Source organism: Entelurus aequoreus, linkage group LG15 (assembly GCF_033978785.1).
Source record: "Entelurus aequoreus isolate RoL-2023_Sb linkage group LG15, RoL_Eaeq_v1.1, whole genome shotgun sequence".
NCBI lineage: Eukaryota > Metazoa > Chordata > Actinopteri > Syngnathiformes > Syngnathidae > Entelurus > Entelurus aequoreus.
In genome coordinates, this window is record NC_084745.1 from 51,679,026 (window position 1) to 51,697,434 (window position 18,409).

The window sequence follows — 18,409 nt, forward strand, 5'->3', positions numbered from 1 at the left end:
TTTAAAAGTTTTATATAAGTTTTATAATGAAGGCAACACATTATGTAAGTGTCTATATTAGCTATAATAGCTTACTATCAAAATTACTTTAAAAGTCTTATATAAGTGTTATAATGAAGGCAACAAATGACGTAAGTGTCTATATTAGCCTACTATCAAAATGACTTTTAAAGTCTTATATAAGTGTTATAATGATGGCAACATATGATGTAAGTGTCTATATTAGCTATATTAGCCTACTATCAAAATGACTATGTGTCGCAAGCTGATGCAAATCTTTGTTGACAGAAATGTTGAAATGTAATATTTATTCTACACATTTTTACAACATTGGAAAACATTAGTAAAACCTCTGAAAGGGTGAGATAAGTCCTGGAAATTACTAGCTTAGAATGACCAAAGTTATAGATGTGTGTGTCCAAGTTAAAGGAAACGGCAGGCTGTCTTCTTCTAATTAATTGATTTAGCGTTTGCTGTGGTCTGGAACAACATGGCACACAAACAACTATCAGAAATGCAGCCAATATTACATAAAGATATTGTGTCATGAGACATGCAAATATAAATTAAACACACAGAGGACATAAGTAAAGGAAATTAAATGAGGTCAAATATAGCTACAAACGAGGCATAATGATGCAATATGTACATACAGCTAGCCTAAATAGCATGTTAGCATCAATTAGCTTGCAGTTGTGCACTGACCAAATATGCCTGATTAGCACTCCAACAAGTCAATAACATCAACAAAGCTCACCTTTGTGCATTCACGCACAGTACGAAACGTTTGGTGGACAAAATGAGACAAAGGAGTAAGCAAAGCTCCTTTAATGCATGTAGCGCTAAATTCGACCAGTAGAGGGCAAAAACGCTCTTAGGTTTCATTTGTGTTGTGCCACAATTATGTTTTTTTCATTTTTATATGCATTAACATTTGTAGTTTATTGTGTGAATGTATTAACACTGAAACTTCTATTTTATTCATATAAAATACACAATCGACATTATTTATGTACAGTACACAATGGATGTTGATATTTTGTAATGTTTTGGTCATACAGTGACCAAATATGCCTGATTAGCACTCAAATAAGTCAATAATATCAACAAAGCTCACCTTTGTGCATTCACACACAGCATAAAATGTTTGGTGGACAAAATGAGACAAAGGAGTGGCATAAAACACATCTTTCTGTAAACAAACTACGGCGCATTCAAGGACCGCCAAAATTAGTAGGGCAAACCGGCGCTCGCCAAATCCTCTCATCAGTGAAGCATGTTTGATATAAAGAGTGGGATTTCTAACAATTAGGAAGGTTTGTGTCATGTTTGTCCTCTTACACAAACCATTTGAAAACCAAAAATTAAATTTTTTCCCTCTTTTTTTCCCATATTATCTGGAATGTCATTATAAATACATGTAAGGTGAACAATAAATATGTTCAAATGTGCAATCACATGGTAAAAGACTTGTAGTATCAGGATTCTAACCAATTGTTTGTGACCGTGTGTTTAGGGAGACCCCGGACCGCAGGGTTCATCCGGTAAGGACGGTCCTCCCGGCCTCAGAGGCTTCCCAGGAGAGAGAGGTCTACCTGGCGCCACGGTAAGAACGCCTCCTTACGTGGTAGCATAAAATATGAAAATATTATATAATATAAACATATTATACATGAATACTGCAATGCATTATGGTTCAGTTAGACATTACTATAGTGGACATTTTGTTATAGTACGAAATACTGTATTGGAAACAATATAGCCAATGTCATCAAACGTCCACCGCAGTAGACATAAATTCTTTGGTCAGTTCCTTGAAAAAAATTGTCCTGAAATGTCCACCACAGTGGACATTTTTTTGGTCCATGTCTTGTATCGGAGTTACACATTTCGGTAAAAAAAAGTAGCCCACGTCTTCAAATGTCCACTGCAGTGGACGCTGCTTTACTGCAAATGAGTTGATTCTCAAACTGTGGCCTAAGAAAAACTTGATTAAAGTACAGTGTTTTATTTTCTGACATTCAAACACAGTGTTACTGTTCAAGCGAGTGGACAAAAATATGAAATATACTTGTGTGGAGGGGGGCGTGGCCTGCGGTCCTAGCACACCCCGCTTCGCTGCAGGTCCGCAGGCCACGCCCCCCTCCACAACTTGTTAAATAAAACTTCTGCCTTGTTTTTAATGAATATTTAGGCCGACTGTGCAACTGTATTTTAATGTTGGTCATTATGCGGGTACTTGGAGAGCCCAGTTTTTTTCTGAGGAGGTACTTGGTTAAAACCGAGTTAAAACGCACTATGTTGTGTTGAGACGTGAAGTACTATAAGACAGGCATGTCAAACTTGTTTTCATTGAGGGCCACATCGCAGTTATGGTGGCTCTCAGAGGGCCGCTTCTAATAGTGAATAGTATATCAATATAAATATATACCTGTACAATACATGTTTATACTTGCCTATGCATTTGTTATTAGAATCTTTTTTTTACATACACTGTAAAAAAAAAAAAAAAATCTTCAGACTTTACTGCAAAAAACTGCCAGCTCAGTCTCCAGAATTTTACCAGTTTTAATTTAAAAAAAACAACATATATATAGTTTTATTTTTAATTTTATTTTTTTGCAACAGAGCTACCAGTTTTTCCACAATAAAATCTACGGTTGTTGTTTTTATCGTGTGTTAATGTATATGGAAACACTGTACGGTAGTTTTTTGTACAATAAAAAAATGGCAGCTTAATCCCCAAAATTTTACCAGTTTTAATTTAAAAAAAAAAAAAACGTTTATATATATTTATTTTTTTTATTTATTTTTTTACAATAACATCCATGCAACAGAGATACCAGATTTTCCACAATAAAATCTACGGTTGTTGTTTTTATCGTGTGTTAATGTATATGGAAACACTGTACGATAGTTTTTTGTACAATAAAAAAATGGCAGCTTAATCCCCAAAATTTTACTGGTTTTAATTAAAAAACAACATATATATATATATATATATATATATATATATATATATATATATATATATATATATATATATATATATATATATATATATATATATATATATATATATATATATATATATATATATATTTATTTTTTACATTTTTTTTTACAATAACATCCATGCAACAAAGATACCAGTTTTTCCACAATAAAATCTACGGTTGTTGTTTTTATCGTGTGTTAATGTATATGGAAACACTGTACGATAGTTTTTTGTACAATAAAAAAATGGCAGCTTAATCCCCCAAATGTTACCGGTTTTAATTAAAAAACAACAACATATATCTATTTTTATTTTTATTTTTATTCTTTAAATTTTTTTTTACAATAACATCCATGCAACAGAGCGACCAGTTTTTCCACAATAAAATCTACGGTTGTTGTTTTTATCGTGTGTTAATGTATATGGAAACACTGTACAATATTTTTTTGTACAATAAAAAAATGGCAGCTAAATCCCCAAAATTTTACCAGTTTTAATTTAAAAAAAAAAAAGTGTATATATATATTTTTTTTTTTATATATATATTTTTTTTTACAATAATATCCATGCATCAGAGCTACCAGTTCTTCCACAATAAAATCTACGGTTGTTGTTTCTATCGTGTGTTAATGTATGTGGAAACACTGTACGAAAGTTTTTTTGTACAATAAAAAAAATGGCAGCTTGATCCCCAAAATGTTACCTTAAATTCTACTGTTATTTTCGCAGTGTACAACTTGATGGGTTAATTTACCATGAAATTACAAGTCCAGCAAATATTGAAGTACTTATTTTTATTTTTAACAAAACATGTTTTGGAATGTATGGGAATGTAATATTTTTGCTGCATTATTAAACACAATTAATGTTTAAAAGATATGAAAATGCATGCAGTACATGTTATTTTTAAATATCAAAATGTAAAGAACAAATACCTTTTAGTAAGAAAAGATAAAATATTTTATTAACTATTATTTATATGGGTGGTAATATGGATTTGTTATATATTGTATATATTATATAACAATATAATATAATATAATAATATAGTATATCAGCATATACTACATATTGCATATATAATATGTAAATATTACATATATGTTATATTTTATATTGCTACTATGGTACATTTTTAGTCTACTTTATACCTGCATTACCCTTTCCATCCTGTGTAACTGAGCTATGGAAATTAAAACATGTTTTTTTGTCCATGAAATTCATTTTTACATCAATTTGAATGAATCCACTTTCTTCCTCTTCATCTGCAGGGTCCAGCGGGTCTGAAGGGGGGAGAGGGTCCCCCAGGGTCCACCTGGTCCTGTTGTAAGTCAAATATTCATCTGATCAAATACATCATTCTGCAACATCCTGAAATGAAAACACTCATGTTCCGTTAAAAAATGTACATGGTTTTCTTATTTACTTCATTTTAACGAGCTGCAGCCCATAAATGAATGAGAAATTATTCAAATGAAATAAGTCAACTTTATGGAATGAAAAAGTCCTTTGACAAGTCAACGTTTTTGCTCAGCTTAATTTGAAACAAAATCAATAATCACATTTTTTATTTGATTTCCCGTCAGATGAAATATATTCAAGTGCTGTGCTTGAGTATAATAATGGAGGCAAGTCTTCCTGATAAAACTAGATACTTCTCAATGCTTCGGTAAAGCTTAAAAACATATAAAATGCTTTAAAAACACATAAAATGCCTTAAAACATATCAAATGCCTTAAAAACAGATAAAATGCCTTAAAACATATTCAATGCATTAGATTTGTCTGTGATGAAGCAAGAACAGCGTATATCAGTGTGTGAATGTGTGTGTGAATGGGTAAATGTGGAAATACTGTCAAAGCGCTTTGAGTACCTTGAAGGTAGAAAAGCGCTATACAAGTATAACCCATTTATCATTATTTATTATATTATACCAGAATAAACAATTATTTTAATGTTAAATATCAAATAAAATGCCTTAAAACATATAAAATGCCTTAAAAACAGATAAAATGCTTTAAAAACATATTCGATGCATTAGATTTGTCTGTGATGAAGCAAGAACAGCGTATATTATACCAGAATAAACAATTATTTTAACGTTAAATACCAAATAAAATGCCTTAAAACATATAAAATACCTTAAAAACATATTTAATGCATTAGATTTGTCTGCTATTGCACCAGAATAAACAATTTTTTTAACGTTAAATACCAAATATGCTAGCCTACGGGAGCCTGTATGATACTTATGAATGCTCTGGTAAAACTTAAAAACATAAAATGCCTTAAAAACGTATTTAACGCATTAGATTTGTCTGCTGATGAAGCAAGAACAGCTTTTATTCTATCAGAATAAACAATTATTTTAGCGTTGAATACCAAATATGCTAGCCTACGGGAGCCTGTATGATACTTATGATGCTCTGGTAAAGCTTAAAAAAACATATAAAATGCCTTAAAAACATTTAAAATGCCTCAAAAACACATTAAATGCATTTGATTTTTCTGCTGATGAAGCAAGAACAGCGTATATTATACCAGAGTAAACTATTTTTTTAACGTTAAATACCAAATATGCTAGCCTATGTGAGCCTGTATGATACTTATGAATGCTCTTGTAAAGCTTAAAAACATATAAAATGCCTTAAAACATATTTAATGCATTAGATTTGTCTGCTAATGAAGCATGAACAGTATATATTATACCAGAATAAACAATTATTTTAACGTTAAATACCAAATATGCTAGCCTACGGGAGCCTGTATGATACTTATGAATGCTCTGGTAAAGCTTAAAAACATATAAAATGCCTTAAAACATATTTAATGCATTAGATGTGTCTGCTGATGAAGCAAGAACAGCATATATTATACCAGAATAAACAATTATTTTTACGTTAAATACCAAATATGCTAGCCTACGGGAGCCTGTATGATACTTATGAATGCTCTGGTAAAGCTTAAAAACATATAACATGCCTTAAAAACATATTTAATGCATTAGATGTGTCTGTTGATGAAGCAAGAACAGCGTATATTATACCAGAATAAACTATTATTTTAACGTTAAATACCAAATATGCTAGCCTACGGGAGCTTGTATGATACTTATGAATGCTCTGGTAAAGCTTAAAAACATATAAAATGCCTTAAAACATATTTAATGCATTAGATGTGTCTGCTGATGAAGCAAGAACAGCATATATTATACCAGAATAAACAATTATTTTAACGTTAAATACCAAATATGCTAGCCTACGGGAGCCTGTATGATACTTATGATGCTCTGGTAAAGCTTAAAAACATATAACATGCCTTAAAAACATATAGAATGCCTTAAAAACATAAAATGCCTTGAAAACATATTTATTGCATTTTATTTTTCTGGTGATGAAGCAAAAACAGCGTATATTATACCCGAATAAACAATTATTTTAATGTTAAATACCAAATATGCTAGCATACGTGAGCCGTATCATAAATGCTTTGGTAAAGCTTAAAAAAACATATTAAATGCCTTAAAACATATTTAATGCATTAGATTTGTCTGCTGATGAAGCAAGAACAGCATATATTATACCAGAATATACAATTATTTTAACGTTAAATACCAAATATGCTAGCCTACGGGAGCTTGTATGATATTTATGAATGCTCTGGTAAAGCTTAAAAACATATAAAATGCCTTAAAACATATAAAATGCCTTAAAAACATATTTAATGCATTTTATGTGTCTGCTGATGAAGCAAGAACAGCATATATTATACCAGAATAAACAATTATTTTACGTTAAATACCAAATATGCTAGCCTACAGGAGCCTGTATGATACTTATGAATGCTCTGGTAAAGCTTAAAAACATATAAAATGCCTTAAAAACTTATAAAATGCCTTAAAAACATATTTATTGCATTCAATGTTTCTGGTGATGAAGTAAGAACAGCGTATATTATACCAGAATAAACAATTTTTAAACATTAAATACCAAATATGCTAGCGTACAGGAGCCTGTATGATACTTATGAATGCTCTGGTAAAGCTTAAAAACGTATAAAATGCCTTAAAAACATATTTAATGCATTAGATTTGTGTGCTGTTGAAGCAAGAACAGCGTGTATTATACCAGAATAAACAACTACTTTAACGTTAAATACCAAATATGCTAGCCTACGGGAGCCTGTATGATACTTATGAATGCTCTGGTAAACCTCAAAAACGTATAAAATCCCTTAAAAACCTTTAAAATGCCTTAAAAACACATTAAATGCATTCGATTTGTGTGCTGATGAAGCAAGAACAGCGTGTATATTACCAGAAAAAACTACTATTTTAATGTTGAATACCAAATATGCTAGCCTACGTGAGCCTGTATGATACTTATTAATGCTCTGGTAAAGCTTAAAAATGTAAAAAATCCCTTAAAAACCTATAGTGCCTTAAAAACACATTAAATGCATTCGATTTGTCTGCTGATGAAGCAAGAACAGCGTGTATTTTACCAGAAAAAACTGTTATTTTAACGTTAAATACCAAATATGCGAGCCTGTATGAGGCTTTATAAATGTGTTTTTGTGTGTAATATACATTATTATTAAATATAATAAGTATGGCATTAATAAATAAAATATAATTTAAAAAAATAAGGCTAATAAATACAAATACTTGTATTATATTATACATAACCTCCCTGCTTGGCACTCAGCAACAAAGGGTTGGAGTTGGGGGTTAAATCACCAAAATGATTCCCGGGCGCGGCGCCGCTGCTGCCCACTGCTCCCCAAGGGGATGGGTCAAATGCAGAGGACAAATTTCACCACATCTAGTGTGTGTGTGACAATCATTGGTACTTTAATCTTAATCTTAATCATTTTGTTGCCTTTTTCAAATGTTTTACTTCAAACCTCTGTTTCTCTCTCTCTTCTTGCAGGGCTCTCCTGGTGAGAGAGGTCCTGCCGGTTCAGCCGGGCCAATCGGCCTGTCGGGTAGACCTGGCCCCCAAGGTCCCCCGGGGCCTGCTGGGGAGAAAGGTGCACCTGTGAGTAGCAGCGAACATCCATCGGTTTCCCCACTCCTCCTCTCTTTGTCTGCCGTGACACAAACACATGTCCTCACTGTGTTAAGGGAGAAAAAGGGCCCCAAGGTCCAGCCGGCCGCGATGGCGTCCAGGGTCCTGTGGGTCTGCCCGGCCCTGCCGGACCCCAGGGTCCACCCGGAGAGGATGGCGATAAGGTCATCATATCACCGCAGTTTTATCATATATTTACTAAACTCCCCCCAAAAAAGTGTGTGTTTTGTGTTTTTGTTGACTTATTGTTGGCGTGTCTTTGCAGGGAGAGGTTGGAGAACCTGGTCAGAAAGGAAGCAAAGCTGATAAGGGCGAGCAAGTGCGTCCATCCTATTCCATAAATGATAAGTATGCTACTTTTTATATGCATATTACTCTTATTTTTTGTGTTCATAGGGTCCTCCTGGACCAGCTGGTCTTCAAGGTCCCATTGGTGCCCCGGGTCCTGCTGTACGTACACCTGCTTGATTTAAAGACACGGTCTGACAGAAGAACCAGTTCCGTTAACCAGTGCTGCCTTGGTATCATTCTAAATAAATGGTTGGTTCTCAGGGAGCTGATGGAGAGCCCGGTCCCAGGGGTCAGCAGGGTATGTTTGGACAGAAGGGAGATGAAGGCGCCAGAGGTTTCCCCGGACCACCTGGTCCCATCGGCTTGCAGGTTAGAGCCATTTCTTCCTGGCAATGTTTATATGCAGTCGATATACACTACAGCAGTGGTCACCAACCTTTTCCAGTCCAAGATCCATGGTCTCAGACAAAAACCAAAGCAAGGTCTACCCGTGTCAACTATGTTTTCTATATATATATATATTAGGGGTGTGGGGAAAAATTGATTCAAATTCGAATCGCGATTCTCACGTTGTGCGATTCAGAATCAATTCTCATTTTAAAAAAATCTTTTTTTTTTTTCTTTTTTTTTTTTTTTCCTTTTTTTTAATTTTATTTTATTTTCATTTTTTTATTAATCAATCCAACAAAACAATACACAGCAATACCATAACAATGCAATCCAATTCCAAAACCTAACCCGACCCAGCAACACTCAGAACTGCAATAAACAGAGCAATTGAGAGGAGACACAAACACCACACAGAACAAACCAAAAGTAGTGAAACAAAAATGAATATTATCAACAACAGTATCAATATTAGTTACAATTTCAACATAGCAGTGATTAAAAATCCCTCTTTGACATTATCATTAGACATTTATAAAAATAAATAAAAAAAGAACAATAGTGTCACAGTGGCTTACACTTGCATCGCATCTCATAAGCTTGACAACACACTGTGTCCAATATTTTCACAAAGATACAATGAGTCATATTTTTGGTTCATTTAATAGTTAAAACAAATTTACATTATTGCAATCAGTTGATAAAACATTGTCCTTTACAATTATAAAAGCTTTTTACAAAAATCTACTACTCTGCTTGCATGTCAGCAGACTGGGGTAGATCCTGCTGACATATATGTATTGAATGAATAGAGAATCGTTTTGAATCGGGAAAATATCGTTTTTGAATCGAGAATCGCGTTGAATCGAAAAAAAACGATTTTTAATCGAATCGTGACCCCAAGAATCAATATTGAATTGAATCGAGGTACACCCAAAGATTCGCAGCCCTACTATTAGGGCTGCGAATCTTTGGGTGTACCACGATTCGATTCTAAATCGATTTTTTTCGATTCAACGCGATTCTCGATTCAAAAACGATATTTTTCCGATTCAAAACGACTTTTTGTGTGGCTGTAAAGGCATCACTGGCTAAGAGCCATATGTGCATGTGTTGGCGCAAGTGAGAAAGAGCGAGCGGCTGCTGTTGATATAACAAAGTTGCTTTTGGTCTGGTTTGTACTGCAGAAAATGAACACTTTTGCTAGATATCATTTTTTTTACTAATGTTTTGGTGATGTGTTTATGGCCGACAATAAAGAGTTTTGCTCAGTAAAGTGATGGATGGAATTCATGTCCTCAAAGCGTCTCGACAGACGTTACAATATTTGAACAATGATGACGAAAACTGTTTTCTCTGTCGTGTCCGTGTCGTGTCGAAAATTGTTATGCGCTTATTTTTTTATTTGATTTTGTGCGTGGCATAGATTTGAGGAGATTATTGCATATTGTTCTAATGTGAAGCAAACTGAGAGAAGAATATGTTGATTGACAGCAGTGTTTCCCATAAACTGCCAAGATACCTGTGGCGGTGGGGGCGTGGCTATGGGCGTGGTCACCATGACATCATCGAGTAATTTGCATAATTTACTACAATGATATGATTTTCTCTACAAAGGTTTAAAAAAATGTATACTTACTAATTAATAATAACAGTTTTGTTTTAAACGTCCATCCATCCATCCATCCATTTTACAATATAATTACAACACTTTATGTACATATTTATATACAGATTTGAACAATAAGTTATTCACTGAACTATATTTATTAATTGTGGTTCTTACAAAAAATATATCTTATAAAATATAAAAGCTAAAATGTCTCTTAAAGCTCTGCCCCTTTAATTAGTGCATACTAAATAATTTAACTTTAGCCTACTACTAGAACCATATTATTTACCAGCAACATAAAGTGAAACAGAGGCAGAGGTGTCCTGCCACAGTCAGTAACAAATAAACAGAAAACAGTAGTGGTCAAATACAAATAAGGCAACAAGAGAAGTATCCTACACTTCTCTTTTGTAAAGTAAATCTGAACAGCCTATATGGGCATCTACATCAACTATATGATTTGCCTGAGAAGCTTAATTATTTATCTATTTTTTTATTTGTGGCAGACGTAATTCTTTCGTGGCGGGCCGCCACAAATAAGTGAATGTGTGGGAAAAACTGGACAGGCAAAAAGTAACAGGACTTATTTCACTCATCACTCTAGCAGTTTTATGCATTTAAATTCAGAAAATCTTAAATTTGCAAACCGCAAATCGCAATTTTTGGCATAGTTTTTTTTTTCCTCAAAATGGTGCAGCCCTACAATACAGCAGTAAAAACAGCAAATAGAAGAATGAAATGAATGGGTGATCAAACCTGTTGGGAGGAACATAGAAGAGGCAATCTCTTCATTTTCTGTTGACTCAGCAGATGCAGTGTTGTTTCTTTGTTTCAATAATGACACCACTTTGCTGCTTGGTTATTACTGTCACAGATCCTTGCTCATTTATCCTTAATGGTGGTCGTGACAGTGGGGACCAAAAGTGCGGCCATTACTGGGTGGGAGTGGGGGTGGGGGGTGTTCGCCACTCGGAGCATATTTCTTAACATGCTCAAGGATATTTCTCCTTAATGATGATTGCGTTTGAGTTCTAAGTGCAGTCAATATTAGTGGACGTTTCCTTTCGCTCTTAGCTCTTTATGATGGTGATGGCTTTCCTTTTCTTTGGCGCGCTGCCCCCCGTAAGCCTTGTGCTCGGACGACATAATGAAGTGCAGACATGTAACTATTGTAAGCTATGCCATCCTTCTTCCGTGTATGAGACACACATGCTGTTACTGCTTCTAGAGCCAGTGTCGCCTTTACAGACCGAGGCCTCGTTTGGATTTAAGGGACCGCGTTCGTAACCGTGATACGTAATAACACGGGACATCCTAAACCGAGGATCACTTGTAGATAAATTATATATTCATAATTTGTCAGCTAAAGTTGTTATTCCTTTCTTAAGTTAGTAATAATTAGGAAGTATGTTCTATATCAGAGGTGTCCAAACTGTTTGACTGGGGGGCCACATTGGGCTAAAATAATTTGTCCAGGGCCGACTGCATGCAAAGTAACCATATATATATCTATATCTATATATATATATATATATATATATATATATATATATATATATATATATATATATATATATATATATATATATATATATATATATACCGTAATTTCCGGACTATAAGCCGCACCTGACTATAAGCCGCACCAGCTAAATTTAGGGGAAAATACAGATTGCTCCATATATAAGCCGCACCCGACTATAAGCCGCAGGGTTTTGATGTGTAATTACCGTAGTATATAGGGGTTCCTGCTACCACGGAGGGGATTGTCGGGACAGAGATGACTGTTTGGGAACGCAAAGCGTCCCATTTATTAACAATAAATCTTTCAATCATTCAATCAAACTTTCACATCTTTGACATGGCGAACAGCATTCGTGCAGAGTACAAATAATACAACGGTGCAAAGTAATACAAAGTGCTCGCCTGTACGTTATCAAAATAACCAGCCTACCAGTATATGAAAAGTCAGTCTTTAATCATTGTGTCATCGTCTTCCTCCTGCGTACTAAAACCACCGAAATCCTCTTCGTCTGTGTCGGAGAAGAACAGGCCGTAAATAAGCCGCACCGTTGTATAAGCCGCAGGGACCAGAACGAGGGCAAAAAGTAGCGGCTTATAGTCCGGAAATTACGGTATATATATATATATATATATATATATATATATATATATATATATATATATATATATATATATATATATATATATATATATATATATATATATATATATATATATATATATATATATATATATATATAGATATATATATAGATATATATGTATGTATGTATGAATATATATATATGTATGTATATATATGTATGTATATATATCTATATATCTATATATATATATATATATATATATATATATATATATATATATATATATATATATATAGATATATATATATAGATAGATAGATATATATATATATATATAAATGTATATATAAATGTATATATATATATATGTGTGTATATTAATATATATACGTTAGTTCAGGAAAAAATCACAGAGGCTATTTCATCTCTACAAGCCTGTTTCGCAGGTTTCCTTTTTGTAAATACGTATATTCCGCTCTACCCCGGTATTGAGCACTGTATAACCACAGAAACCTCAACTATATAAATATATACAGTATATATACGTATATGTATGTATATATGTATGTATATATGTATGTATATGTATACATATATGTATATGTATGTATATATATATATATATATATATATATATATATATATATATACGTATATGTATATATGTATACGTATATGTATATATGTACCGTATATGTATATGTTTATATCGCACAAATATATACAGTATATATATGTATACGTATATATATATATATATATATATATATATATATATATATATATATATATATATATATATATATATATATATATATATATATATATATATATATATATATATATATATATACAGTATATATATATATATATATATACAGTATATATATATATATACATACATATATATATATACAGTATACATATACGTATATGTATATATGTACTGTATATGTATACATGTATATATTGCAAAAATATATACACTATATATTCATGTATGTATGAGTATATATTCACATATTTATAAATGTATATATATGTGTATAAATATACATACTTTTAAATGTATATATATATACAGTACATATGTGTATATATGTATGTATTACATTCGTATATATGTATATATATATATCGGCCTATATGTGTGTATATACTGTGAATGTGTATATATTGTCGATATATGTGTATATATAGGTATATATGTGTGTGTTTATATGTATGTGTGTGTATATATATGTATATATATATGTATAAATACAAAACATATATATATGTATATATACAAAACATATATATATATATATATATATATATATATATATATATATATATATATATATATATATGTATATATATATGTGTGTGTGTGTGTGTGTGTGTGTGTGTGTGTGTGTGTGTGTGTGTGTGTGTGTGTGTGTGTGTGTGTGTGTTGGTGTGAGTGTGTGTGTGTGTGTGTGTGTATACTGTATATATATATATATATTACACGCCGCATTTGGCCCTGTTTTAACACCCCTGTTCAATATCAGTATGTGATATGATCTTGTATGATAATTAATGTTTTATTTTTAATCTCCTCAGGGACTTCCGGGGCCTTCTGGTGAGAAGGGCGAGAACGGTGATGTTGGCCCCATGGTAAGAAGCACAACTGTTGTTTATTTTCACTACACATAAGATGTACTTCTTTACAAATGTGTGTTCTATCCACGCAGGGCCCTCCTGGTCCCCCAGGTCCTCGAGGTCCTCAAGGTCCAAGTGGAGCTGATGTATGTACAAGCATGATTAAATATGAGTACTGTTGTACATTTATGTTAGCGTCCAGTGAATATCTCCATTTTTGTTGCAGGGTTCACAAGGTCCTCCTGGCGGTGTTGGTCCTGTGGGTTCCGTGGGAGAGAAGGTCAGTGCCCTCATTTGTACGCTCAATAATTTGCTATTCAGTTTTAAATGGATTTATAGTGAGCAGCATTTTGCTGTTTTAGTCTAATTAGGAGCTTGTTTACGTTCAATGTTTTGTCACTGAGGGGTGTGTTTCTGCAGGGTGAACAAGGTGAGGCTGGGAACCCAGGACCACCTGGAGAGTCTGGTACTGGGGTAAGTCACCTCTATTTTGGTGTAAAACACAAACATTCAAAACAGTATTACAGCGCACACATTTGTTAGCAATGACACTTTGTTCAAAAAATAAATCATTACACATATTGTAATTACAATGAGATTCAGAATGCCAAATAGTCAGCCTATCAATTTGTTGCGCGCTTACCTTTAAAAAAGGCTCAAAATAAGTATCAGAAATGTGAGTAAGATCAATTGACGATGTTTTCTACTTTTAAATGATGTACAATACCCTAAACCAGTGAAGTTGTCACGTTGTGTAAATGGTCAATAAAAACAGAATACAATGATTTGCAAATCCTTTTCAACTTATATTCAGTTGAATAGATTAATTAATTAATTAATTTGGTGGGCCAGATTTGGCCCCCTGGCCTTGAGTTTGACACCTCTGGTTAAATAATAGAATAGAATAGAAAGTACTTTATTGATCCCTGGGGGAAATTTAGCACCACAGTTTGCTCACAATAGACAATATTAATAATAAATAATATGATATATATAACATATTATATATATATATATATATAATATACAATATATGCATAATATAAATATATTATGCATATATTCTACATTTAAGTGCAGTAAATAACAATTTAAGTGCAATAACTTTAAACACTTAAAAACACTGAGACAAAGTCTAAGTTTATTGTGTTCTTCATGGTGATTTTTTCCTACGAATTTTCAAGGGTTTTGCTAAGAATATTATTTATAATAAGTACATTTTCAGAATGTTCTCATTCTATGTTTGGCCAAAGTAAGACAAAGAAAACAATCGGAAGTTGTCTTTTATTTTTAACTTACATTACCCAAAACCAGTGAAGTTGTCACGTTGTGTAATTGGTAAATAAAAACAGAATACAATGATTTGCTGATCCTTTTCGACTTATATTCAATTGAATAGACTGCAAAGACAAGATATTTAATGTTCGAACTGGAAAACTTAGTTATTTTGTGCAAATATTAGCTCATTTGGAATTTGATGCCTGCAACATGTTTCCAAAAAGCTGGCACTAGTGGCAAAAAAGACTGAGAAAGTTGAGGAATGAATCAGAATCAGAAACAGAAATACTTTATTAATCCCCGAGGGGAAATTAAAATTTTCAGCACAATCCCATTCAAGATCAGACAAACATTACAGGGAGACAGAACAGGATCGCTGACGGGTCTGCCAACTTCCGGCGCCCCTTACAAAAAAGGTGAGATACAGGTAAACAATGGGGGGGGGGGTGAGAAAAAATAAAATCGGTCCAAGCCTTGGCCCCTGGAGAGGGGGGTCCAGACTAAGGCCAAGGGAAAAACAACTCATAGCCATAGCACAGATCCCTCTTCCAAACACTTATTTGGAACATCACGCAGGTGAACAGGCTAATTAGGAACAGGTGGGTGCCATGATTGGGTGTAAAAGCAGCTTCCATGAAATGCTCAGTCACAAACAAGGACGGGGCGAGGGTCACCACTTTGTCAACAAATGCGTGAGCAAATTGTTTAAGAACAACATTTCTCAACCAGCTATTGCAAGGAATTTAGGGATTTCACCATCTACGCTCTGTAATATCATCAAAAGGTTCAGAGAATCTGGAGAAATCACCGCACGTAAGCGGCAAGGCTGAAAACCAACATTGAATACCCGAGACCTTCGATCCCTCGGGTGGTACTGCATCAAAAACCGACGTCAGTGTGTAAAGGATATCACCACATGGGCTCAGGAACACTTCAGAAAACCACTGTCAGTAACTACAGTTGGTCGCTACATCTGTAAGTGCAAGTTAAAACTCTACTTTGAAACGCTGCCATGGGCCCAAGCTCCACAACGGAGACCCCAGACTGTTAAACAACTTAAGCTGTACATCAAGCAAGAATGGAAAATAAATCCACCTGAAAAGCTTCAAAAATGTGTCTCCTCAGTTCCCAAACGTTTACTGAGTGTTGTTAAAAGGAAATTATATGTAACACAGTGGTGAACATGCCCCTGTGACAACTTTTTTGCAACGTGTTGCTGCCATTAAAATCTAAGTTAATGATTATTTGCAAAAAAAAGTGTGAACATGAAATATCTTGTCTTTGCAGTCTATTCAATTGAATATAAGTTAGCAAATGGCTTAGCAAATCATTGTATTCTGTTTTTATTTACGAATTACACAACGTGACAACTTCACTGGTTTTGTATGATAAGCTCGACAAAATATTTAAATCACGTTCATTTTTCAGTCAAAACTATTCGATTTTTGGAAGTAGGATCTCAGACACTATTTATATCGGGATACATCAGTGATGCATCTTCTTCAAATACATCAGTTTAGTGTATTTTTTCCGGATTTTTGCAACGGTTAATTCATCGCTACAAATTAGTTAACTTCTATTTTGATTTGTTAGTATTATTATTTGTTTTTCCCACAGCTACTCACTACTATTCATTAAACAGCCTAATTACACTGGATTTTAAAGAGTGCTGTCAAACTGTATTTTTAATGGGAGTCATCACACTTTGGAATTCAGATTAATCACAATTGGGGCGGTATAGCTCGGTTGGAGCTTCTGCCACCCTAGTCACCGCCGTTTTGTCTTTGGGCAAGGCACTTTACCCACCTGCTCCCAGTGCCACCCACACTGGTTTAAATGGAACTTAGATATTGGGTTTCACTATGTAAAGCGCTTTGAATCACTAGAGAAAAGCGCTATATAAATATAATTCACTTCACACACTTCACGATTAATCGCAGTAAATTACCTGCTTGTATAAATACAAATTTGGTCTGAGAAACCAAATATTTTGACACAAATGCCATACCCAAACATTTTCAAAAAGTTTTACCAGAATGCACTCCATTTATTTGCTAGCATTTTTATGCAAACACCCTAAAGTCCCGTCGGGGTGTATTTTAAAGCCACATAGGATAAGATAGGATAGGATAGGACTTTATTGTCATTGCACAAGTACAACGAAATTATGTTTTCAGCACAAACCCGTTCAAGATTAGACAAACAAACAGTGTACAGGGTTACAAAACAGGAACGCTGATGGGTCGCCAAAGGCGCCCCGCCCCGTAAAAGATAAGAAAAAGGTAAAACGCTGGGGAGGAAGATGAGTAAAAAAATACAATCTCGACTGGGCTCCTAAGGGGGCCTAGTCTGGAGTGGGAAAAAAACCTCCATGCAATGCACACATAAACACGTTACATTTAATCACGACAACTCGCAACAGAAGGGTTGGGGGAGTTGGGTCCCTGGAGGTCGACTGCTGCTATGAAGCGCTGCCAGCCTACCATCACCCCGAGGGGAAAAATGCGACCGCCCTCACCAGAGGCAAGACAGAAAAGAGAGCAATCAGTCGGACTCTCCTTAGTCATCTTAGCCTTACTTTTAACTCAGAGTACAAAACGGACCACCTGACCCGCCATTGATGTACTAAAAACATTCCATCCTCCTCCCCGTAATAGGGACCCAAAGGCGAGAGGGGAGAGAAGGGAGAAGGCGGACCCCCTGGTGCTGCCGGACCTGCAGGCGCCAAAGGACCCCCTGGAGATGACGGTCCAAAGGGTAACCCTGTAAGTTTGCTTGAAGGTTTTCTTCCCCGTGAGACAGTCAACCTGGTCCCCGTTTCGTCTTTTCATGCATCTCGTGTGCTTCTTTCCTAAAGGGGCCCGTCGGATTCCCCGGAGACACGGGTCCCCCTGGAGAGCCAGGTGTTGGGGTGAGTGTGACATTAACCACATATTTGACGTAGATTTCGAACAGTGACTCAATTTTACTGAGCAATTAAAAGGCTTATATTCTAAAATAAACACAATTTTCCATGGATATATTTCTTTTTTTACAG

The 18,409-nt window shown here is 34.2% G+C and overlaps 1 protein-coding gene across 1 annotated transcript in view; it reads left to right on the forward strand.

Moving 5' to 3' along the window:
- The window catches only part of col11a1a (collagen, type XI, alpha 1a), a 201,585-nt gene that overhangs the window by 151,615 nt on the left and 31,561 nt on the right, over nt 1-18,409 (forward strand). The window contains 14 exon segments of the mRNA XM_062021721.1: nt 1,517-1,606; nt 4,270-4,305; nt 4,307-4,324; nt 7,930-8,037; nt 8,124-8,231; nt 8,333-8,386; nt 8,464-8,517; nt 8,620-8,727; nt 14,056-14,109; nt 14,187-14,240; nt 14,321-14,374; nt 14,515-14,568; nt 18,030-18,137; nt 18,230-18,283. Coding sequence (XP_061877705.1) covers nt 1,517-1,606; nt 4,270-4,305; nt 4,307-4,324; nt 7,930-8,037; nt 8,124-8,231; nt 8,333-8,386; nt 8,464-8,517; nt 8,620-8,727; nt 14,056-14,109; nt 14,187-14,240; nt 14,321-14,374; nt 14,515-14,568; nt 18,030-18,137; nt 18,230-18,283 — 954 coding nt within the window.